Here is a 27,047-nt window from a genome sequence, read left to right on the forward strand (position 1 = left end):
TACCCAAACCTGAACCATCTTTAGATGTGGATCAATTAAATACCCCCTTTTGCTCCCCAACAGGCCTCCTTTTGCCTTTGCTGAAACTCATCACATTTTCTTTGCAGGTGTAGCAATCGCTGTTGGCGCAGTCTTCAAATCTTGTAAGTTCCACAGGGTAAAAGATATGGTACTCTCTTAAAGTGAGACACGCTATAAGGCTGTCTAACAAACATGTGACTAAAGCAACACCCTAATAAGAGTTTGCACCCTCCAGTATAGACAAGAAGGTATCAGAATTTATATTTCAAGGTGGAATGAGATTGGTATAAGAATACAGTGAAATTTGTCTTAAGCAACCTCTCAAGGGACAAAACAAGTTCCTTACCAGTCTGTCTTGTAATAGATTACAAAGAATTTGAAGAAAGTATTTTATTCTAGTGTGTTACCTGTGCATTTCTTAATATTGCTGTTTCTTTTTCCATGTGATCCTAACTTGCATCCAAAATTCTCCTCCCAAAATTCTGCAAACCACACATTTCTTCGATTATTAGCCAGGGTGCGGCTCCGAAAATATCTATCAAATCCTAAAATTAAAAAACGCATACAAATATGACACAGGATGCAGAAGAATACATTTACAAGTTTTTGGTGGATCTGTTTGGTTTGCATAACAAAAATGCAATGCATATCTCCATTGCATAGGGATACAAGCTACCTAGGTACAGATTTTTTTAAAGAATAAAGTGGTATTTGGGAATATAAAAATAACTACATTTGCTATTAATATTTGTTTTAGAAAGCTGTTCTTGAAACTGCTATAGCAATTATTTGATGAAACCCAATCGATAAGGCTGCTGTGAAATACTACAGCTGAAAAAAATTCAATGCAGGTGGTCAATAAACCCGCCAATTCAACATCAATATACAGTAAAGGCCCAATCTTGCAAGGTGCCAAGTGCCCTCAATTCCCATGGAGGTCTGCATTGCATTCAATACCGCGTGAAGTAAATAGGAGATTCTCATCAACTAAATGTAACTCTTAAAGTGTATCTTTTGTGTCATTACTATAAGTTCTTACCATCGATCGAAGCTCTTTTGGGCAGAATGGTGACTGCTCCTTCTGCAATCTCTTCCTGTTGGTAAACGGGTGAAATTTTTGACCCCCAACTATCTGAGCCAATCCAAAGAAAATGTCCAGTTTGATTAGTTTTTTTGGCTGCTTCTAATATTCGCCTGCAAATAAACCAACGACTAATTAGATATAACGCATTTATCAAGAAATGTTACTGACTAGAGTCCCCCTGCAGCATTGGTTCTGGTTATACATAAATAGCCTGTCTTTAACCAATTGGTCAATTGTTCTGACAGTCTAAAGCATATTTCTCAAAAGACAGAGTTCAGCACTCGAGCTACAGTATGGTAAATATTAATTTGCCTCATCCTTACCCTTAAACATATTATTCTGTCTATCATTCTAATTTGCTTCATCTTTTTCCGTCCTCAAGTTACAATATACACCATCTTCATTCTTAGGAAGTTTGGGGTCTCTGTGGAGCAGTGGCATAGCATAGGGTATAATGGTAACCTTACATTGGACTGAAATCTGAAATCTGTTAGGAAATCAGACACGGGCTCCCAGAAGGGGACTTTCTGCAAAGAGGTAACTTCTTCAACATAAAAAATTACGAAAACAAGCACCTAATATCATCCTCATTTGCAAACATAATCACTGCTCGAGCATTAGGAGTTTCCAACAAGCGCTTGACGATCTTGTCAAATTCTCCCAGTCTCGGTTCACGGGGGATTTTTAGCGACTGAGCAATGCAAACGCCACCTGCATGCACACACACAAAAAAAAGCAAAACTAATTAATTGAGGTGAAACTCTGAACTGTTTATTAATATTTAACTTAATAAACCCATGGCAAAACAGACAAGGAAAACAAGATACCAGTTTGATTGGAGGAGACAGTTCAGCCAAAAAAACTTTATCATGTTTATCATGTCCAGAGGGAGTGTCTAACTCATCTAACCAAAAATCAGCAACGATTACATGCAACGAAAAGCTTAAACATGATGACACCTGGTGCAAGTTACGTATGTGTTTATCATTCACTGTATCCAAAACTTAAAAGAACATATCAAGCCAGATCCTCAACTGGGGTAAATCAGCAAAGCAGTGATATGTACCTGTTGAGAATCTGGCTCATCATTTTGTCACAGGATTGCATTTAGCCTAGGAAAATACCTGTGGGTTGACAGTTATCCTGCATTCAGAACTTCTTTTCCAGGGGTGGGTAAGCTGGACAATGATTAACAGTAAATATTATGGTTAGAGGAATGACATAGCAAACTTGTAGTCCTTTCAAGGGAACCATACACTGAATTTTTCCAATTGCTATTACAGCATTTTTAATTAAGTTGTCTTAATCATTTAACCACCTGTGTTGCCAATGGAAAGTCTAAATTATTAATCGCTGAATAAACACAAACTCAGAGGCAATATTTATGGGGTTTTTTCCCCGACAGGAGCAGAACTGGAGATAATTAGAACCTTTACATTTTAACGGTGCTGCAGGAAAGGATCCTTAAACTCAGTGTTATCCAATGGAATAAATCCTGTAGGTTGGGAAACTCTCTGCAGCACAGGTGGAATTTTGCGACACCAGGGTTATACACATTTTGAGAATACCAGGCAAGAAATTCACTGAGAGCCTGTCTTATGGCACACTTAGTCAGGAAGAGCACCAAATCATTGTACCTCAGGGTATTCAGCCCTTAGGGTTTTGTTGCGGGGGGTTAAAATATTATTTACAATAATTACTTTCTCCTTAAGAACTAGCTCCCTAATATCCTTCAATCCAGTCCTAGATCTTCTGAAGCACTTCATTGTGAAGGTGGTACAGTCCATGAGTAATGGAATCTGAAGAGGTGCAGGATCCAGACAGTGACAGCTAAGGTTTTCTCATGTTAGGGAGTTTAAAAGAATAACATTTAGACCTTAAAAATAGGTTATGACCTGGTGTTTTTTGCTCAAATATAGATTTATATTTGGACCACATACCACTATACTATGCACAATCCCATTGATCTCAATTGTTCTCCACTCAGGTAGATCACAGCGCAGGGTCAGGATTTAAGCAAGTCACTAGCAGCTAACGCAGTGTGAAACAGTATGAAACTATCAATTGTCATAAATAAATATGATTTTTTTTAAAGTTCTTATGAAAATCACTGGATTTGGTCAAAGACAAAAATGTCACCTTTTTCACCACTGGTCATGAACTTCTTTATGACAACAATCGTAATTTCACCAGTTTGGTGAAAGCAAAACACCGTGTTTTACCTTCAACTTTTCTCTATTTCACATGAAAACAAAAACACATTTTTGCAAGTGAAAACACCTGCCATTTTACTGCAAAAACAATGTTTGTATAGAAGTGTAACAGACTTAGACCAGAAGGATATAAGAGAGTAGTAGAAGCTTCAGAATGAGCAGGTCCCTGTTCCCTGGATAGCCAAACAAAGGCTACTCCAGGCTAATCAAGACACCTGACATCAATTAACCAGTTAAGGCCATTAGGCTAACGGAGACAGGTGGAATCAATCAAGGTCTCACTCATACTGCTTAAAAACTCTCCTTTCCAGTTCCCTCAGGGGAAGCCCAGGTGAAAGGAGTGGGAAGAGAGGAAGCATGCACCTACTGAGCTCTAAAAAGCAACAGAGACTGGGGGTATTCCATCTTCCCACCTCCCATACTCGCCTGTGATGAAAGTAGCTCAATAAGCTGTGACCTTTGCCGCTATACTGAGAAAAGGGAGGTCATATTGAGGGCCTAAGGAAGCTTCTGAGGCCACTGAATCTGGAAGCACGGGACCCACCAGTACAGGCTCGGAGCTTTGTCACAGAGGGTAAAGATGTAGTAATTTACAATTTATTCTATTTGTTTCCAGTGGGATGTTACCATTTTTGCTGACAACAATTTTTTCTCTCATAGCTGTATTAATAACCAGGTTCTCCACAAAAGACTGCTATTTTGTCAGTAACAAGTGAGAACAAATATTAGGTGATCCTAATATCTACCAGGTATTTATGATGATCCAATGGTGATATAAATGACAAGGTGCTATGAAAATGTTTGGCATATTTCTAAAAATAAGCTAACCTATTCTAACGTACAACCAGAAAATAATCCCTCATTCTAAGCTATTTCTGAGTTAACAGTTTTGCACACCTGACAACAAATGCTAAAAAAATTTTAACAGATATACTATACATTTCTGTCATTTAAGTAATAACCGTTCTCTGGTTTTAAAAAAGTAAAGGCTTGAAAAAGAACATTAAGCTCTCAACAGTACCCAAAGTCATCCAGGCATGGGAATGAAAAATGACACATAATAATAATTTGTTACCTCATACATTGCTTGAGTATAATTTTGAACCCTTTCTACTCATGCAGTGGCTCTTTGGGAAAAAAACATTCTCTCTACATGAAATGCAACCTCAAATATTACAATGCATATATATTATATAGTGCATATTGCCATCTACATGGAATGGATATCAAGGAATGAAAAACTACAGGAGATGAAAAGTTATTTTCCTAGAGTCCAAATGGTATAGCAAAAACACCTTTCCATCATTATAGCATTAAATTTAATCATGACTTCACAGTGCAACTTAACATCTCTACACTGAAGATCTATTATGAACAAAACAAGATACATTTCAACCTTATTGTTACATTTATAATTTCTGGAAGCTATCTTCTGATATATAAAACATTTTGTGTATATCCATATCAATTTATTACTTATATTATTGTGACAAACAAGTAACAGCATATCAATTTACAATTAATGATCAAATCTCCAGTTTCTAAAGTCAGGTTTCAGAGTAGCAGCCGTGTCAGTCTGTATCCGCAAAAAGAAAAGGAGTACTTGTGGCACCTTAGAGACTAACAAATTTATTTGAGCATAAGCTTTCATGAGCTACAGCTCACTTCATCGGATGAATTCAGTGGAAAAAAGTATAACAGAACAACATTAAGGTGACACCCAATTATGTATAGGTATTGCAGATTTGATCCTAAAATGCAAATATCCATACTTCATTGATTTAAGTCCAAAACAACATTAGATCAGTGTAGTATTTTTGTGTTTCTTATGTTTTGTTTTTTAGTATCCTTTAATTATGAAAATCTGAAAATATCAATCTCGTAATGGACGAATTGCCAGACTCCTGGCGTGATTTCATGTAAGGCAGTCTTCACTGAGTGTCCACAAGTCCTATTGCTGTAAAATGGAAGTTTACTTATTTGATTTCCTTAGATTTAGATAAGCACATGCTCAGAAAGCTAAAAGAATGCATACTCACCTGCATGTGCCCTAGACAAGAATTCAAACTACAATTATTAAAATGCACACGTCTCTTGGTTTTTCCTAACCAACAGTCGCCAGACAGAAACTATATCCTGAAATTGAGTTTCAGGTGCTCACCCCCTGTAAGATCAGATTCTAAACTGGTTTCTGCTATTGAGGAAAAAGCCAAAGGAGCAAATTATCTAACCAGCTCGAGGAGTCATTTCAGGCATGCATATTTACGCCTCAATCCTGCAATGAGAACTGCACAAGAGGATCCAAGCAGAGACCCAGTGAAGTCAACAGAACGACCCTAAAGGTTCTCAGTGCAGGACTGGTAACTTAATAAAGAAATGCCAAACTACAATCTGTGAGAACTCTCAGTATGGTCAGTGAATTATAGCTCTTATGGGCATGTGAGCAACTTGGTCACTTACAAGCCCAGATCCATAAAGCTATTTAGGCGCCTCTCTTCCATTGATTTCAACTGAAGCCTAAATACCTTTGTGGATCTGGGCCTTCCTCTCTCATTCGCTAACTATTGTGAGTTATGTAGCTGCTACCTAAAATGTCTAAACCAATGACTTATCTTCCCATCTTGTATTTATTAATAGCATTTGTGCACAAAAGCTGAACAGTTACAATTACTGCCTGCCATACTCAGGAGGAGACCTTTATACAAGGCATACAAATCATGTTTCTTTCATGACACAGGCTGATTACTTGTATATCCTTATGTTTAAGCACTCTCTTTACCCAAGAATTCCTCCTGCACAGAAATTCTCATTTCTCTTGAGAGAGAGTTCTATTTTAATTAAATTTACAACATACCATGACAAATATGATTTACAATTTGGCCTTGGTAATGGAACAAAACTGTGATGCCTCTTGACATACTGTAGTTGGCTGTAAATACGGCTGGGTGAATAACAGATTTGGGTTTGCTGGCAATTCTGGAAAAAACTGTTTCAGGTCAAATCAAAAACAAAATTTATCAGTTTTCTGTGATTCAATGTTAAAATTGTTTGGAATCTTTTTAATTGGATTTTGAACGTGTTTTAGGGTATAATATATGTATACTATATACACTGTAGGAAATTTAGAAATGAAAAGTCTATTTGAACTGAAAAATGGAAAGGTTTCATTTCAAATTTGCTGAAACAACCTATTCTGGCTGTTTGGAATTCGTCTTTTTCCCCAAAACGAACAATTCAGCAAAACCAAGACAAATGTGCAAAAGATTTTGTTGTCACTGGATACATATTTTTGTCAACAAAAAATCTCAGGCAATAAATTTTACCCAGTTCTAGCAGTAAATGTGTTCACATGTATTTTCAAATCTAGTCCCCCTATCCCGCAATCATTTGCACATGTGCTTGACTGTACTCCCATGAGTAGTAAATTAATGTCCATAGGGCTTCTTGGGTGTTTGAAGTTAAACAACTGTGTAAGTGTTTGCAGAACCAGGGCCCTGGATACAAACCACAGGTCAGCTGGAGACTAAAATTGGCTAAAACATTACCACTGATCTCTCTCTCCTTTCATAATATTAATATATAATCAAACAATACATACTGTGTTCAGAATATTTCATTTCTAAATAAAGAGCACTAAACCCAACATCTAATAAATGAATTCTTCCCGTCTTCTAATCATCTTCTGATTTTAAAACCAGTGTTATTAAAAATGATCAATGAAGTTGCTATACAAGAAGGCTTTATACAGGGTTGCACTGATAGACCTATACAGATGCACACAGTTTGTACTGCAGAAATCATGACTCATCCTTGGTGCATTAGGTGCCTCCATGGGAGTATGAGAAAGAGCAGTCCCTGTGCTCCCTTGAAGAGAGAGAAGAGATGCCTCCATCCCTCCACGTACTCTCTCTTTCTGTTTCCCCATCTGTAAAATGGGGATAATACTTAACTACCCAGACAGGGTTTTGTTTCACAGGAAATTTTGACTTTTTGGTTTCAGTAATTTTTTTTTTTTTTTTTTTTTTGCAAATCTGAAATTTCCTGAAAAATGGAGATTCCAAAAAAGTTCACTTCAAAAACACGAAAACATGGGGTTTCTGAAACAAAATATACTCCCCATAATATCTGGCAGAAGCTGAATCACTCACTGTTCCTGAGAGGTGGGCGGGAGTGAAACTGACAAGAATCATGTCAATTTCACTCAGCAGCTCCAGGGATTCCAGCACTACCAACAGGGGCCAGCTGACTCCCCAGTTTGGCAGCCTAGGAAGTCTGGAAGCCTAGAGACTCAGGCAGTCTAAGGAGCCAGCAAGCCTGAGAATGTACCAGACTCCCAAATCAGCATCAGGGAGCCCAGAAGCCCTGTGAGCCTCAACTACAGGCAGGGGTCCCCGACTCCCCTGGCCTGGGGCAGTCCACATGACAAGGCTGCCCTGGAGCCAAGGACTCTAGAAGCCTGGGCTGTCCAGAAGCCTGCCAGGGGAAACGGCAGGGAACCAGACAGGGATCCTCTCAGGGATTGTTGAGCCCATATTGTTCAAAATCATTTTGGGTTCAATGAATTGGCACTTTCTGAAGAAACTGTTTTGGAGAATTTCCAACCAGCTCTAGTTGTGAAGATTATAGCTGGTTAATGTTTGAACAGTGCTATGTAAGTGATAATTACTTTCTCATTTTGTCTTTCACTTAACAGCTAATAATCTGTGTGCTTTTAAACATAGGATACAGTTAGACCTGCATTTACAAACAATGCATTGTTTAGTTTTGTTTTGTTGTGATTAAAAATCATGTCCTAAACAAATTTTCAGTGTCAGACTTGGCCAGTTTACAGGTACTATGTATAACAGCTGTGGGAAACATGATATGAAGCCGGCAATGCATGTTTGTGAGATACTTTGAGTATTGTAGATTTGGAAGATAACAGCAGTACTTGGGATCAATAGCTTTTGCCTTCCTTTGTGCTTCAATAACAAGGGCAAAACTCTGATAAAATGGTAGTAAAATGCCTATGTCATTTTGGAGGTTAATCTTATTGTGTGTTAGAATGGTAAATACTTTTAGCTCTCGTGGATAATTCACAAGGTGGAATTCTCACTGTAAACAAATATTCAAGAAAGTAGAAGTGGATGTTGGTGGAAGTGATACTAAATGGGTATTTAGAAAATAATAGCAGACACTGTTGTAAACCTGTGACTGCAAAAATGAACAGGACACAGGGAACAAGCAGAATGACTGACATTCTACCACTCTCAGTAGTACCTAAGCACAGCACATTTTAGACCAACAGCATTGAGATCAATGGGAGTAAAGTATTGCTCCAGTTAAGGGTGGAAGAATATAGGCCTGAAGTTCAAGCTTATTCAGTTTTGGGACCATAAGCACCCAGCTCAGAACTACTTAGCTTTTTAAACTATTTTATTTTCCCATTTATACAGTCAACGGTAACACTGTAAAAATGAAAAAGCATAGATCAAGGTCTGTACTTGCTTTGACATAACTTTGTTTCTCAGGAAATAGAGGCATTTGTCTCATCCCTCAATCATCACTTATGACATAGTTTTTTCACAACATCTTTGTAGTAATCCATATTTTTTCTTACAGACTCACTAGAAAATAACAGAAGCATTATTAAGGGCAATCCTGCCTTTGTATGGCCATTCTTTGCCCTCAACTGCTCTCAATTACTCCTTTTTGTTTCTAAAATTTACAGATCATAGAATCTGCATAGCAGTAGGCAAAAGAAGGCAATAAATTCTTAATACATATGTATGGATAGTCTCCAGTGCACTCTTCATAAATATATAAAGTCAGATTCCAAAGTCCTTGTTCCAAATTGGGGAACTGGCAGCAGGGACTCCGAATAAGCTTCAGCCAGGCACCATTTTCGGAGACAACTGGTCCCTTATGCTGAAGGCTTTTCACTAGACCTCATTGAATGGTGAAGATTTGGGGCAACATGAACTCAATAAGATTGCATGTAGGCACAGAGTATGCCCACAGAGAGGTAGCAGGATGGTGATTTACAGAGACCAAAAAAGATGGGAGAAATGAAGGATTATTATCCGAATGAGGAATTGTGACACGGATTAAATGACTCTCCCACAGTCAGACAAGAAGTCCACAGCAGAGCCAGGAACTGAACCCAGATGTTCTGAATTCTGGATAGAAAGAACAACTGGATTGAGAATTGATTTGCTGGCAGGGTATGCAAGCTAAGATCAGTGCTTAACAGCAGCTGTGGTGGTTTACTTTCATAATAGAGGCCAAATTGCTCGGGGGGGGGGAGGGGGTATATTACTAGGCAGAGGTTTGCCTTAATTTCTGTTTAAAAAAAACATACTTTTAATATATACAATTATTTTTCATTTTTCTACAGGTTCTAAGTACAGCCCTTCAGATGTGAGGAAATTGACCTGTGATAAATGAAGTGGAGGGTAGCTCCCTTTTATGGACAGCCAGCCAGTTAGCTGTAAAATCCCTCTTGGTAGCTGTTCTCTGCTTGCTCTACCTGTAAAGGATTAAAAAGCCTCCCTGCATAGGTACCAAAAAAAAAAAGTGGGCACCTGACCAAAAGAGCCAAAAGGAGGACTAAAACTTTTTAAAATTGGGAAAAACCTTCTTTGTTTTCTGTTTTCTCTGGCTGCAGGGACGCAGAGCAGCAATGCTATAAGCAGGAATGCTGTGTGAAGTTTGAACCAGGTATGAAAAATTATCTTCCATACCAAGAAGTAATCATTGGGACAGAGAATGTTTAGATAGACATGATTAGGTTTATTTCTTTATTTTGGCTTGTGGATCCCCACTGTGCTAATCCCAAATGCTTTTACTTCCTTGTAACCTTTAAGCTGAACCCCAAAGAGAGCTATTTTGGGTGCTTAATTTTTGGAATTGCTCCTTTAAAATCAAGATGTATTTTCTTCCTTTTTGTTTAATAAAATTTACCTTTTTTAAGAACAGAATTGGATTTTTGGTGTCTTAAGAGGTTTGTGCATATGTTTAATTAGCTGGTGGCAACAGCTAATTTCCTTTGTTTTTTTTCTCTGCTCTTCTCTGGAGGGGATGAAAGGGCTTGAGGGTACCCCACAGGGAGGAATTCCCAAGTGCTCCTTCCTGGGTTCAAGGGGTTTTTTTGCATTTGGGTGGTGGCAGCATTTACCAAGCCAGGAGTGTAAATCAAGCCTGGAGTGTAATACAAGCCTGGAGTGGCCAGTATTTTTAAAATCCTTGCGGGCCCCCACCTTCTGCACTCCAAGTACCAGAGTGGGGATTCAGCCTTGACAGGACCAAATCCATTTCCCAGCAAGATTACACATGTACCTATTTTTAGGTCAAACAGGGTCAGACCTGCAGGAACACCGAAGCTGTTATGGCAAGCCTTGGTGTTACCCTAGGAAATGATCTTGAACTGCATGGGCCCTTGAAGTAGGGTGACCAGATGTCCCATTTTAAAGGGACAGTCCAGTATTTAAGCCCTCCTGCAGGTGTCCTAACTTTTTCTTAAAAACGGGCAAATTGTCCTGCAAAAGCATGGGCCAGGTCATCCCTTTCCCCTGCCTCCTCTGTAGCTGGAAGGAGCTCCCATCCCTTCCCTCCCACACAGTGTGGAAAGGCTGCTGCTGGCCACATTTTGGTGTGAACCCTGTCAGAAATCTGGGGAGGGGGAGCATGTGACCCTACATGTCACCCCCCCCCCAACACACACACGTGTTGCCTCAGGAAGACATGGCACCAGGTACCAGGAGAGGTGGGTCTGTCCTGGGGGCCCAAAAAGGCATGGAGGGCAGACAGCTCTGGGCAGGGAGGGTCAGGTCAGTCATCCCTCATGTGAGAGAGGTGTACGGGAATGTGTGTCACCTCTCCCCAAGCATGGGAGGGGTGGGTGTGGGGGTGGGTGTGTGTAACCCCTCCCTGTATGAGCCTTAAAGATAAGGTAAATAAAAAGAATCCAACTCCACAGTATTTCTTTTTAACAGGGGCTCAGTCAATGTGATAATTTGAATGTTTGTACTGCATAGTTCTGATTGCTGTTGAACTCACTTGAATACAAGTAATTTTACCAGGTGTCCTATATTCAGCATAAGGAAATATGGTCACCCTACACTGAAGGCCTTCAGTTTAAGGAGGCTGTTCAGATCTTGAACAGTGAGGATGCTTAGAATTTGATATTGGAAGGAGGGCAGGCAAGTGACAGTTTAGGGTAGCAGCTATTCTCCTGCTTGCACTGCTACCAGGGCAGAGTACCTTTAGGAATTGTCTTATGGTCATTTAAGTTGCAACCACTTGGCTAAAAATCAGCTGCTTGTATCTATCTTCACTAACTCCAACCATTTGCTATTGTAATTTACATTTGCAGTTCAAGTTTAGGTAGGTAAACTTACAAACTAAAGATTAAAGTTTATAGGCTTGTTTTTCAAAGTAAGTGTTTATCTTCTTGTAAAACCAAAAATCTTGTGGCTTATCATTCCCACAAATTCCTGCACAATACCCCAGCAGACAGCTACGACATTAGCTGATTCTGCAGTCCAACATGGCCATGTTCTTTGATGTAGGTAATAGAAAGAAAAACATTTAATAATTTATAATACTTCGCTTTGAAAGCTTCAAGCAGCACTCAGTGTCTAATATACTAAAACATATTATGTTTTGATGGATGATATGTAATTTGGTTGTGATCTATTAAAAGCCAGAAAGGGGGGCATGTTTAGACCCATAAGTTTCTGGGGTTTAGTGAGAATGCACATATTCTTTTGCAGAAATCTTTAATAGCTGAATGCTAGTGTGTTCAATACCTACATGAAGTCATTAGCTCCCCTACTCGTGGCTAACAACAACAGTGAGGTCAAAGCTTGTGTCAATTACTCTCTTGTTGTTTCAGTAGATGGTCTTTTAAGGATGACTTATCAGCTTTTCCATACTATCTTATGACTTGTGGCATTGGAAATGTTTAAAAATGTATTTGCTTAAATTGCATGTGGTCATCAAAGAGCATCCATATTTCTGATAGGTGTGAATAAGAAACCAGAAACCCAGATATCTATAGCTGTAGATATCTATTTATCTAGACATAAAATAATAGGCAAAACCAGTTTTAAAGCAATATTTAAAGAAAGGAGGGGGGGAAGAAAAGGCTCAGCCTTGCTCCCATAGACAACTGGCCATTGACTTCAGTGAGCAGAATCAAGCTCTAATATAACCTGAAGAAAAGGAAAGTGTTTTTCTTTGTACTTTTATTTTGAATAGCAAAAGTTTCTACAGCAGCAGTATTGAAAAGTGTGACCAGCACCATTATCCACCCCGACACCAGAAGAGAAATAACTTCAAGGGATTTTAGCACCATAAGTGAAACTAACAAAAAATCTCATTTTTGCAGGTTTGCAAAAAAAGCAACACATTTTTCATTCTTGCTTTGACTCTTCACTGCTATTTGTGAAAATGAAAGCCAGCTTTTATAGTCCTGGAAGTGAGAGGCTGAGAGAAGAGCTCATCTACAGTAAGAATACTTATGAATGGGTGAATATCTCATAACTTGCCAAAAGACTGAATAAATGGGTTTTTCAAAGGGTTGCGAGGTTGTGGGCTTGGAATTTTCCCTACAACTATGAATCAGGGTCTGCAATAGCCTCATAGGTGGACGAAAGTGGACACAGGATGCTATGTCAAACTCAGGCACAGTCTGTGGCCAATAAATTCTGATTGGAATTTGTTTTCAGTTACAATTGCTATTCATTTGTTGTAATTTTTGAGTCCCTTTGTTTTTTGTAGACATAATAGCTGATCTGAATGTCTCCTCCTCAGGATAAGTGGTACTTTCTACTGCTAGTACATTTGGAAATTGGAGAACGTGTTGTACTTGAATACAGCGTGTAAATAAAGGGACAATGCCACTATTTGTGGTACCACTTTCTTATTGGACACTGGTAATTTTTTAGTAAAGAAGGGAGAATGTGGTTGGTTTGTTTTTTAGGGGGTAGGGAAGTTGTGGACAGTAGGGATTTCAAATCCCCCTAAATTTAAAAGGTTTGCAAAATGTATTGGGTTCAAACCTGGTATAATCAAATCAGCTCAAAATAAGGCCTTTGGAAATGTATGAAACATCTTCTTATTAATTTAAATCATTGTTCAGTTGTGTAAAGATCAGGCCCTTTCTTTTCCACTCCTCCCCACACCTTTATGATTATTACAAGAGATGTGTCTAAGTTATAAAAATCAGATCTGGATCCAAACTGTCCCAAAGTTTCAGGGAGTTCAGATCCAGGATTTTGATTTAACCTGTTACAGAGAACATGGTCCAGGTGAAGAAAAAAATCATTTCCAAGCCTGTGTTTGTGTGTGGTTGTCTGTTTGTTTGTTTTTGTTTTAAATCCATTTCCAAGTATAGAGGCAATCAGAGCAGATGACTCCACATGCTCCATTTTCTCAGTTTTCATTTATTTCAGACACTTTTTTTTTAATCTGGTCCTACTTACATGACATGGGACTAGGTGAATATATCCCTGTCACATGGGGTCAGTATCATATCACCTCCATTGGCTACTGTACATTCCTCAGCATACATACAAGCTGATTGGTGGGGCTTGACAGGCCTCTGGCTGATAGAACATGCACAATTGGTATCATAGGCCTGACACAGGGGCTTCTAGCATTCATAGAGCTGTTTGTATGTGGTTTGGGAAGGAAAGCGGCCCCTACTTGGGAAATGGCTGGATTTTGCCCAAAGCCTTTAGTTATAAAAATGTACTCCTTTCCCTCCTCTAGGCTAATCCATCCCCGGCAGGAAGCTTTGGTTTAACATTTTTTAAGTTTCATTTCCATCCCCTGCCTTCTGTTTTATTTTTAATATTTAATCAGTCATACATGAGGGCTTTGTTGCTTAAAGTCTCTAGACTGTGTGTTATCAATGGCTCCCTGGTGACCCATTTTTCCTGCATTCTTCTTCTTGCTGTTGTGATGATCAGAGACTGACCTCAAATTGCCTGTTGTATTTCGTATTTTTTTCAGTCATCCCAGACCTGTTTTTTCTGATGCTTTTAACAAAAATAACTTCTTGTTTTGGATCTGTTTGGCCTGTTTTTCGCAGCCTGTGGCTTCCTTTAAGTAACAACCACCAGGGACTCCAACCACCGAGCGCTCAGTCCCCATGGCCTTGCTTCTGCCCTTCCTAAAATAGCAGGACTGTAACAGATGCATTGCTTATAGTGAGTTTAAAGTATAGCAAAAAAGGCCCTTCTGTCTCACTTGGTCCAGTTCCCAATCAGTCATTTCTGGCATGCAAAAATGCAAGATCAGACCCTCTGTCTCTATCTGGCTTGAGGGTGTGCATTGCTGGAGTCACAAGTGGTGAAATATTAACAGTAGGACTGTTGATTAATCGCAGTTAACTCATGTGCTTAACTCAAAAAAATTAATTGTGATTAAAGAAATTAATCACACTGTTAAATTTCAATTGGTATTGTATTGTTTATTAAATATTTGGGATATTTTTCTACATTTTCAAATATATTGATTTCTATTACAACACAATACAACCTGTACAGTGCTACTTTATATTTTTGATTACAAATATTTGCACTGTCAAAATGATAAAAGAAATCGTATTTTTCAATTCACTTCATACAAGTACTGTAGTACAATATCCTTATCTTGAAAGTGTAATTTAGAAATGCAGATTTTGTTACGTAACTGCACTCAAAACTAAAACAATCTAAAAAGTTAGAGCCTACAGGTCCACTCAGTCCTACTTCTTGTTCAGCCAATCACCAAAACAAACAAGTTTGTTTAAATTTACTGGAGATGATGCTGCGGCTTCTTATTTACAATGTCACCTGAAAGTGAGAACAGGCATTCACATGGCACTTTTGTAGCTGGCATTGCAAGGTATTTACATGCCAGATGCGCTAAATATTCATATGTCCCTTCATGCTTCAACCACCATTCCAGATGACATGCTTCCATGCTAATGATGCTCGTTTAAAAAATAATGTGTTAATTAAATTTGTGACTGAACTCCTTGGAAGAGAATTGTTATGTCTCCTGTTCCGCTTTACCGGCATTCTGCAATATATTTCATGTTATAGCAGTCTCAGATGATGTCCCAACACATCTTTCTTTTAAGAACACTTTCACAGCAGATTTGACAAAATGCAAGGAAAGGTACCAATGAGAGATTTCTAAAAATAGCTACAGCGCTTGACCCAAGGTTTATGAATCTGAAGTGCCATCCAAAATCTGAGAGGGATGAGCTGTAGAGCGTGCTTTCAGAAGTCTTAAAAGAGCAACACTCTGATGTGGAAACTATAGAACCCAAACCATCAAAAATGAAAATCAGTCTTCTGCTGGTGGCATCTGATTCAGATGATGAAAATGAACATGCATCGGTCCGCTCTGCTTTGGATCGTTATCAAGCAGAACCCATCATCAGCATGGATACATGTTCTCTGGAATGGTGGTTGAAGTATGAAGTGACATATGAATCTTTAGCGCATCTGGCGTGTAAATATCTTGCGACACCAGCTACAACAGTGCCATGCGAATGCCTGTTCTCACTTTCAGGTGACATTGTAAACTAGAAGCAGGTAGCACTATCTCCTGCAAATTGTAACCAAACTTGTTGGTCTGAGCAATTGACTGAAGAAGGACTGAGTGGACTTTTATTATCTAAAGTTTTACATTGTTTTATTTTTGAATGCAGGGTTTTTTTACATAATTCTACATTTGTAAATTCTGTTTTCATGATAAACAGATTGCACTACAGTACCTTTATTAGGTGAATTGAAAAATACTATTTCATTTTTTACAGTGCAAACATTTGAAAAAAAAATAAATATAACGTGAGCACTGTACACTTTGTGTGTTGTAATTGAAATCATTTGAAAATGTAGAAAACATCCATAAATATTTAAATAAATGGTATGCTATTATTGTTTAACAGCACAATTAAGCACTATTAATTTTTTTAATAATGAATTTAATCACTATTAACAGCCCTAATTAAAATAAATAATTGGTTTATAGGAATTTTAAAAAATCTTTTCTTCCCATTACCATCATCCAGGTTACTAACTGGCAAAGATTTTCTTTCTGTGTGTTCTTATCCAAGCAATTCAATCCCAGCAAGTCATATAAAAAATGGTCCAAGCAAGGATTGATGCAGTTTAAAATGCTTTGTGTCAATATTTGAATTGGGTTTAAATAGATGGTTTGGTTTTGTGCACATAAACATTTCCTTTCACTTCAATAAGTATAAGTTTGTGTTTTCACTGAGTTTCATTGGAGTTCAAACGACATTCCAAATCTCAAAGTAAAACTCAGTAAAAACCACTCAGTTTCATCTGGTTTTCTGTCAAAATCGTCCAAAAACAAAACTTTGTGTCATAGTTACTCCAAATCATCAGACCTCTTCATCATAAAGAAGGTCCACAAGTGATTGCAAAATCCTTTCACAACCCTGGATTTGATTTGAATTTGCAATGAAATCTGTTACCAGCAAGGCAAATTTCACATCGTTGCAAGGTCTGCTGTAAAACATTTAATGTGAGGCTAACTGCTGCCAGTATTTGGTTTCTCCGAGTAGCGTTCCTAGTACACTCACTTACAGGCTTGTACCCAAAGGATTCAATATGCTTTCACTGATGTTGTTGTCAGACAGGATCAAGCCCTAATTGCTCTTGCATGTCATATTTATCTCCAGCAGTGCTAACATTTAAGACAAAAGTGTGGTTCTCTGTTCACTTATTAGATTAATAAATTCATAGATTTTAAGACCAGATAGGAGTAGTGTGATCCTATAACCTGACCTGAATAGGTTGAAGAGTTGAGAAATTTTCCTTGGAAAATGCAGTTTCACTGATACTGAAAAATTTCATTAAAATGTGTTTTCAAAAAAAAGAATGGAAAATGTCAAAATGATTTTTTTGCCATTCTTGTTTTGTTTCAACAATGCTGAAAAGTTTCACTTAAGTAAAAATGTTTCAATTTTTCTTCATTTTGATTCATATTTAGACTTTTATATTCTATTAAAATATTAATATATTTACTTCATATTAAGTTTCAAAATTATCAAAACTAAACACTTTGACATGATCAGAATGAAATTATTAGACATTATCTAAACAAAACATTTCAAGTATCTCAAATGACATTTTGGGGGAATTTTCATTTCACAGAAAATTATGAAATGTCAGTTTTTCATTTTGATTTGGAACAATTTTTTCTGTAAGGTCAGAATTTTCTGTGCAATGGAAATTCTATTTTCTAACTAGTCCTATAAAACAGCACAAGGCAAAAAGCCTCACCCAATAATTTCTGCATCAAACTCATAACTTCTATTTGAGTTCTAAATATATATTTTAGAAAGATACCCAGCCATGATAAAAAAAGAAAACTTCAAGGGATAGAAAGTCCACCACATTCCTATATAAGATGTTTCAATGGTTGTTAACCCTCACTGTTAAAAAATTGTCCTTTATTTCTAGTTTGAATTTTTCTAGATTCAGGTTCCAAGCATTGGTTCTCATTATACTTTTTTCTTCTAGTTTAAAGAGCAATCTCAGAAATCTATTCCCTGCAGAGTTACTTGTAGAGTGTGATCAAATCACCTATTTTTTTTCTTGGATAAACTCAATAGATTACAGTTAGCAACTAAAAGAAACTGAAAGCAGGTTTTCCAGCCTTCAGATCATTCTTTAAGCTCTTTTCTAAAATTTCTGAAGTGTGAACACCAGGCTATACTTTACTTCAGTTTATAAAACTTTCTGAGCTGAAAATTTGGGTAAGAATAACCCCTTAAATCTAAACATGTTAGTGAATTTTCATTTGCCCACTTCTTCCTATTGTTAGTTATGAAATATGAAGAGAATAAAACTAAATCTGGTGTATTGCTTCATTTCTTTATATTTCTAGGCACTATCTGAGAATCTAATGATATTAAGAAACAGCAATACTTCTTCCATAACACAACAGCAAAAGAGAGGAATGAGTTACTGAGTGGGTAAAGGAGGCATTCAGTACCCTTTCACCTAAATAATCCTACTGAAGCCTAACCGTAATTTTAAAAACATAATCAACTTGGAGCAGGCTTCATCATACTGCAGGTTTAAAAGAAGCTGGTAGGGCTTTGTTATGACTTTTGGTTCAGAGAATAAAGTCTGTGAGTGGGTTTGGTGTCTCCAAGGCTATGGGCATGTCTACACTTATCGGGGATCGACACTGCTGCAATCAATTCACTGGGGGTTGATTTTGCAGGTCTAGTGAAGACCCACTAAATTGATCGCAGATCACTCTCCCATTGACTACGGTACTCCACCAGATAGAGAAATGTAAGGTAAGTCGATGGGAGAGCATCTCCTGTTGATGCAGAGTAGACACCACAGTAAGTCGACCTAAGGTACACCGACTCCAGCTACATTGTTCACATATCTGGAGTTGCATAATTTATGTCGACTTACCTCCCTAGTGTAGACAAGGCCTATGTCTACACTGCCGTGTAATTTGGACTACAGGGGTGTAAACAGCAATGCACACCAGAGTGCTGCACTGTAACTCCCCTGTGTGCACTCTGTGGGCATAAACTAAAAGATTCCTATTTTGCACTAATGTAGTCCTGTTTGAAGAGTACTACGTTAACATGAACTGGGAACCTTTTGGCTCCCACCTGCAGCATTCACACAGGGAAGTTACAGTGCAGACTTTGTTACGCACTGCTATTCCCACCCTTGTAATCCAAACTGCTGGGGCAGTGTAGACAAGCTTTACATGTTTAATACGAGGAGGTGAAATATCCCTGGGGAAGAAGTTTAGAACTGAGTGGATCCACTAATTAGACTGAATTGTGTCTTGTTGCAATGAATGATTAGCTTAATTAATAAAGCCCTAAGAGTTGGAGGCACTAGTTGAAATATGGTGAAAGCGGAAATGTGTTTTTGGAAGACTATTGTGATTTCCATGACTTGGAGGCAAATGCATTAGCAGAAAAGTGTTCAGGAACTCTAAGCATGGTATCTTTGAGAGAGCTTGTAGACTGGAGGTAACACATGGTAGTGTGCTTTAAGCCATGAAGTGCCATTTTAGGAAAAAGGCGGGTTTAGATCAAGTTTCCCAGTGAATCACATCTATCCCTGGATGAAAAGCACTAACACTCAGATTCTAAATCAATGGAAGTTAGGAGCCTAAATACTTTTGTGAATCTGGGCCAAACTGTAGAAGTGCAAAATAGAATGGGGCAAATGTAGCAGTGTTTACTCAGACAAAGCGTCGTTCAGTTTCTACTCTTAAATGTAGCAGTGTAAGTCTAGAGTAACTCAAAGCAAGATACACTCAAGGGAGCAGTGACTCTACATGACCCAGACTCCAACCCCAAAGAAGGAAGATGTGGGGAGAGCTTGCCACTTACCAGCCAGGAAGATATTGAGGAGGTAACAACCTGGGCCCATGAGGTTACAGGAGAGGACTCGGCTCACCTCCCCAAGAAGATAGCAAAGGTAAAAAGGGATGACTTAGAAGGTGACTTAGAGGGAAGGAGAAAAGAAGAAGAGTTTCAACCCAGCTAGGCCAAACTGCTGTTTATGGACCTCTGCTGACAGTGGTTGGTTTAGCCCTGATCTCAGGGGAATCCTACCAAACCAATTCAGTGACCTCAGGTGAATGTGAGGAACTGCAAGCAGAATTTAGCTCAGTGGTATTATTTTTATTGTGAAAATACAATAGGTAGGTCTTTCAAACGCACAAGAACAATTGACTAACACAGTAGAGGTGTAATTCTGAAATTGTCTCCAGCCTCGATTTTTATATGGATTTTAATTTGTTAAACTTACAGAGACAGGCAGGAGAGTTGCAAGTGCCCTGCTCCCTCCATGCAAATGACAACCATTCTAGAAGGCACATCTATCAGTAGGAAGAGAGCAAGGCAGCAGTTTGTGTGGCTTCTCTGGGATAGGCTATCGGCTGGAAAAGTAGCAGTGGTGTAACAGCAAAGAATCTTGGTGTGACCAGTGATTGGTCTGCTGCATTTAATAAACCGCTAACCTGAACCACCACACTCTGCAGACAATGCACCCAGAGATGAGCTAAGGATCTGAAAAGCCTGCGATCACTAGGTATACAATTACTTTTAAAACAGAATGTGAACCCTGTGAATTCATGAAATTGATGCTGAAATAAAAGCCTATTTTACTGCGAACCTAATCTCCAGGTAGATCTTTTTACCAACTACTCACCTCTTTTATACTCATCATCTGATGGATAGACGATTCTCCATCCATGCTACCAGGCTGCTCAGCTGGTAACAGGTTTCAGAGTAACAGCCGTGTTAGTCTGTATTCGCAAAAAGAAAAGGAGGACTTGTGGCACCTTAGAGACTAACCAATTTATTAGAGCATAAGCTTTCGTGAGCTGACATCTCTCCCTTTCTATTACACATAACACTTGTCAAACATTCTTATTTTTAAAGAAAAAAATAATACTACACGGAGGTCTATTGTACATGGAGCATGTACATTCTGATCATTATCAACTCAAAAAAAAGCTGATCTGCAGAGGAGCTGGAACTGGGAGTGCTGGAGCACCCCCTGGCTTGAAGTGGTTTCCATCATCTACAAGGTTTACAGTTTGGTTCAATGGCTCTCAGCGCCCCCTACACTACACAAATTGTTCCAGCCCCCCTGCAGATATGTACATGTTTTCAGCATTATTAATTCTACAAACATATTATCCTTTCAACCTTGGCATAGAGGTAATGGAAGAAATAATAAGGTACTTCAATTTGCCAGGTATAATTCTTTGAATAAAGAAATATGATTAGCACAGTAGACTCATGAGAAAGAAGTTCCTTGTTGCAAACAGTAATAAAAGTCTATCCTACCTTACTAGATGAAGTTAGGGGGTGGAGATGAAAAATGAAGATAACAAAAGAAATAAAAAAAGCCAGAGCTTTCAATGTTCTGAATAATGCACAAATAAAGCACTGGTCCTAAAATAAAACCTTCACCAATTGCTTAGCATTCCAAACTAAAATATTACCATTTGAAATATTATGCATTTGTTTGCAATGCCTTAACCTTAATCACTGTCAGATTTTGAAGTGGAAAAAATATTAGTTGGACTGAGTCACCTTGTTCTCAAAAAATTCTACATAACTTTCTCCCTTTGCTTGTTCAAGTAGTTCCATACAATAACGCCAACAAATTTGTACAAAGCACAGTAGAGAGAGTTGAGCACTGCACAAGGGCATTCACCAATACAGCTAAAACTTGCCTGGTCACTTTGTTGATATTTGTGACTTTTTTTTTTTTTTTTGCTTCCTTACTCAGGAACATTTGAGTTAGAAATTTCTTTTATTTTCAGGTCAAGTTAGTGGAAATGTTCTGAATTTAGAAAATTTTCCTTGAAATCCCATCCAAATTTTGAATGTTGATGCAAACAAAACACACACAAAATTCCTTCCCCATTTTTCAAAGCAGCTCAACATGCAAGGGCCCTCTCCAACAGTGGATCATGCACACACACGCCCGTGAAATAATATTCAAGAGTATTCTCATCTGAAGCGCTCGTGTAGACATTTTGCGAGCTCTTTGTGGGTTGGAAGATGGAAGGGCAAGGGAGGAATCAGGCCACCACAGAGGACCAGGAGACAGCATTTTTCAAAATTAAAAATGAGAAAAAGCAGTGAGGAGAGGAGATTATTCTCACCCATCTTTTTTTTAGATCATGTACACAGAGCAGTGGTGGCAACCTGCAGCCCGTGCGCCACACGTGGCCTGTCAAGGTAATCCTCTGGCAGGCCACCAGTTTGGCCAGGGTTCACCGTTCCTGGCCAATGGGAGCTGCGGGAACCGGCACGGACCACAGAGACATGCTGGCTGCCGCTTCCCACAGCTCCCATTGGCTAGGAACGGCGAACTGTGGCCACTTGGAGCTGCAAATGTAAACAAACTGTCTGGCAGCCTGCCAGTGGATTTCTCTGATGGGCCGCAACAATCCCGTGGGCCGCAAGTTGCCCACCACTGACACAGAGGGATCTAATTACTGTGTAATCAAACAAATAAATGGTCTCCAGGAAAAAGGCAGTCTGGATTCTCTATTTCACCCCTGTGCAGAGGACCAACATAAGGTCTACACACCACTTTAGTGACCCCTCTTCTTGAAGACATAAATGGATTACAGGCTTGTGATGGCCCCCTGCACAGGGGTGAATGTAACCCAACGTAAATAAAACTGGCAGGTTTTCACCAAGAAACATATTTTGGCTTACGAAGTTATCAGTGCTCTATGTTAACCTCCTCCTTTAACCCATCTTCTATGTTGTTGTGGTCTGCCCTGTCACTGCTAATCATATGATTTGGCATTCAGTTATTGATGGAGTCAGGTATTCATTCATTCTAATGAAGCCCAACCACTCCCCATTGCCTATGGACTGGCAGGTATGCCTGTTGGAGACTACAATATCTGCTATGCTAAAAAAGTGTTTGGCGCAGTGATCCTCAGACTGAGGCTCACAAATGGCTCTTTTCAGAGCAGCAGCCGTGTTAGTCTGTAACCGCAAAAAGAAAAGGAGTACTTGTGGCACCTTAGAGACTAACAAATTTATTTGAGCATAAGCTTTAATGTGTCTCCTGTGGCTCTTTGAAGTACATGATAATAAAATACTGTGGTTTAATTATTAACCAATCCAAGTTATTAACCAATCAGGATGCTTTTACTATGTTATTAACCAATTGCAGTTGATAAAATAATAATACTTGATCAGACAGTTTGTGTGAGAATTTTATATATATATATATATATATATATATATATAAAAATTCTCACAGCAAACTGTCTGACAAAGTGTATATATATATATATATAAATATAACCTAAATATTTCCTGTCATACTGTTTAAAATGAATATATAGTACCATAGTAAATAAAACAATGAATTCACACTATTGTGGCTCTTTTGGGTAATGCTGATAGCTAATTTGGCTCCTGAACCACTGAGGTCTGAGTAAACCTTTATGTGGGGGGGGAAAGAGATGGGGAGTACAGCCTGCATTACACAACTATGTGAAACAGAACCAGCCATAGATCCTTCTTGAGTTGCCAACACAGTAATGGATCTGTATTGGAAGATATAACAATAGTGTCCTACAGATGTCCATCCACCATCTGTGCAGCCTCTAGCTTCAGCTCAGTCCTCCAGGAGAGAGGACAGCAGCATCAAGGCCAAAGTGCTAGAGACTTTCACACAGGGTCCTCCCCAGTCTTAATTACCACTGTGCCACTTAATTACCTTGCACTTCTTTCTGAGTTGCATGTCTCTGCTTGGAATTTTGAGCTGGGCCCTGACAAATAGGCAGTAATAGTGTGATTTAAATCAAAGCCAGTGGATTTGATCCATATCGGAAATATGTGCATTGTTGCTGTATCTGATAAGGGAGAATACCGGCTGGCCAAAGCCCCAGAAAAGAAGCTATTAAATGAAAGAGAGAAGGATCTAGTTGAAACAAGCATTATATGTAAAAGCTGATGCATAGCAAATAACAACAACTGAGAGACAGTTTGAGAGAAACCCCCCCTTCGCTGGAAATTATTTTTACCAAAGATTGATTGACCGATTATGAATACCGAACAAATTTATAAACATCAGAACCTGTTTGTGGATAATTTGCATGCCAAAATAAGGGTAAATTCACTGAATAAATTATTTGTTGCAAATTGTTTACCCTCCTCTAGTACAGAACCACAGCTTCAGAGTCGTTCTTGGTAAAAGCCTGACTATTGAACACTTTTCCCTTCTGTTAAAAGAGCATGACACAGACCACTGGACAGAAGGACACAGGACAGAAGATTTCTGTTCCCTCACTAGTGACTCTCTTCACACAAGGCATTTTTCAAGAGTTGGCAGCATTTCTGTGTAATCCATGCTTGTTTTCTTGTTGAGTCTCATCATAGGAATTTGGCAACATGTTTCCACTCAGATTGGTTGTTGTTACATATTTGAGCCCAACAGTTCTGTGAGTGATGTCAGTTTAGTTCAATCTTCCTGACAAAACTCCATTCCATTCTGGCAGGGATGCTCCAGACTTGAATGTTTCAAAACACTCAAGTTTTCATTCCATATCACAAAACTCTGAATCAGGCAGTCTTTAAAGATATATTTTCTCCTGGCTTTCTCCATTATTATAATTTTCTACTCAGCGGCTGTCAGTCAAAGTTTAACTCTGCTCAGTCAGTCAGTGATCAGGTCTGTCAATTCTGGCAGACAGTTTTCAGCTCTCTCTTGTAACAAAGATGGTATCCCATGCATGCCGCATATATGCCTTATATATATTTCCTTTAGCGAGCACATCTGCAAAATGTATATATCTGGAAGCATTTCTGTGGATTGCCTCATCAAAGTATCTGCGTATGTCTAAAAATGGGAGCATAATTTTGTGCATGCATTTGTGAGAACATGGTAAACGAGGCAGAAGAGGGAATAAGATCTAATAAATTATGACCTAGATTCAAAGCTATTTAATCGCTTTGATCCAAAACTGGACTTTGCACAGGGTCTGTGCCGATAAACAAGGCTGATGGTAAAACATGCTTGACCAAGAAGTCCTGAAAAGATGCAAAGAATATTATGAGTCCACACTTAACCATCTTGAAGTGTTCCATGTCCAGCTCTGGATGCTTTAGCAGTAGATACAACACCTGAACCCAAAACATGTATAGATGCAGCTATGTTGGAAGAGGTTCACTCTGCCATAAAGAACCTGCAAAGTGGGTGTACTGCCATATCCAACAGCATAAAATCCCAACTTCTCAGTTGCTCCACAGAGCCCACAAGTGTAGCATTACACCAACTTTTTGCCCACACTTGGACTACTGGAAAGATACCAATGGCGTGGAAGGAAGGAATCAATTATCCTGCTCTAAAGGGAAAGGCTCATAAACCAAGTGCAGTAACTACAGGCCAGTAACTCTGCTTTCTGTTCCTGGAAAAGTCTTCACACATATCCTACTCACCCAGCTCTAGCCTCCCCTTGTGAAACACCATCTGCCAGAGCAATCAGGCTTCACAGCCAGGTGATCCACAATGGACGCTATACTTGATCTCTCTGTCTTTGATCTGAGTCCATCATAAATTTAGCCAGCCTTTGCTAGTAGCATACATAGACCTTAAAGCAGTCTTTGATTCTGTTGATAGAGCTGCCTTGTGGAATGCTCTATGGAGTATCAGTGTTCCCAACATCTTCCTGAGACTAATTCAAGATCTACACAATGACTCACGGGCATGGGTACATTGGGAGACCCATATGGCTGACAGGTTTTATGCTAGATCCGAGGTGAAACACAAATGTGTCCTGGCCTCAGCCCTGTTCTCCCCCACAGTGGATTGGCTCTTTGAATATATCTCTGGAAATATTGGTATAACCACCAGTTCAACCTCTTTTACCAACCTGGATTATGCCTATGATGTTATCCTCTTTGGGCAAGATGCAAATGATCTCAAAACTGCATTAGAAAGCTTCCAGCATGAAGCAGCTGCCCTTGGGCTAAGGGTTTCTTGTGCAAAACACAAAAATTCATAGTGTCGGCTCAAAAGTTGTGATACAAGATGTCTGTGCTTCCAGACAAACTGTGGAAGTAATGGATAACTTCATCTTCTAGGCAGTAAATGGTCAACAAATGGAAGCAGCCAGCCGGACATCTTAAGAAGAATTGGCTTAGCAGCCTCAGCCATGAAAGACCTACATAGGATCTGGAGCCAAAAGAACTATAAACGAAAGTACAGATTTATCAAACTTCTGTACTTCCAATCCTCATATGGATTTGAAACACAGACACTGCATAAACAAGATATAAGGGGGCTGCAGGCATTTTCTGTGGATTTCCAGCAGCAACTACTGGGTATAAAATGGTTTTACTTTATCAGCAATGTGAGAGGGGACCTATCATTGAGAAAGGGCTTTGAGCGGACTGAAGTCATCACTGGCCACCACTGGCTGGCCCTTTTTGTTCATGTTGCCCACCTCAGGAACGAAATCCCCACACATCGAGCCCTGAAGATGCAGGGCTGCACCAGATTAATAATAATCCTGTGGAACTCTTAGACACACAAACTGTAGTCATGGACACTCAGCACTACAGACCTTCACCGTCTAACCGTATTCTCGGTGGTGGTGTGATGTGTGTTCATGCATAGCTTTTTCATGCCTCCCCCCTACAAAAAAACTGGCCATGAAAAACAGCACGAGCAAAAATTTGAATTCAGAGGTATGCTTAAAGCTTTAAAGGCTGGATGGAAGTTCTTGTAAAATACTGGCCTTTTACAGTCGAGTAGACAACATATATGGAGTGATCTACTATGGTAGTCAGAAAATTTGGTGCTCTAGCACAACATTAAAGAAGTGGGAGAACCATATTTTTATAGATGCCTGAAAATAACAATCCTAGAATGGATTCAGAGCTATTCTACCAAGTGTATTAAGGATAGTCCAACTCAGAGTCAATGCTGCTTCCGACAGTGGCCAGCCTCTTTCTATTTCCTTCGATTTCTATTAACTTTACAAATGCTTATCTATTTCCTGCAAAAATCTACTTTCCTGTACCTATCTACAACAACTGTGCTCTTTATATAGTTCTCATATGATACATGTTTGGTATCCTCTCCCCTCTAGATGGGAGCTGACTACATCTGTAACTATCAACAGCAGAAGGTGAAATAGTTTTCCAGTCTACGTGCCAGGTAATTGTAGGCAAATTATCA

At 38.9% G+C, this 27,047-nt stretch overlaps 1 protein-coding gene across 6 annotated transcripts in view; it reads right to left on the reverse strand.

Moving 5' to 3' along the window:
- GRM8 (glutamate metabotropic receptor 8) overlaps positions 1–27,047 on the reverse strand; it is a 476,081-nt gene that overhangs the window by 248,543 nt on the left and 200,491 nt on the right. For 5 of the 6 annotated variants that reach the window (XM_084616845.1, XM_084616841.1, XM_084616843.1 and 2 more), the window contains exons 4-6: positions 1,681–1,816; positions 1,061–1,215; positions 429–566 (exon numbers count right to left, since the gene is read on the reverse strand). In XM_084616845.1, the coding sequence (XP_084472971.1) occupies positions 429–566; positions 1,061–1,215; positions 1,681–1,816 (429 nt within the window). Of the gene's footprint in view, positions 1–428; positions 567–1,060; positions 1,216–1,680; positions 1,817–20,528; positions 20,600–27,047 lie in introns of those variants that run through there. The other variant, XM_084616844.1, reaches the window with a different exon arrangement.

The sequence above is a fragment of the Lepidochelys olivacea genome (assembly GCF_965140295.1).
Source record: "Lepidochelys olivacea isolate rLepOli2 genome assembly, chromosome: 1".
Lineage (NCBI taxonomy): Eukaryota > Metazoa > Chordata > Testudines > Cheloniidae > Lepidochelys > Lepidochelys olivacea.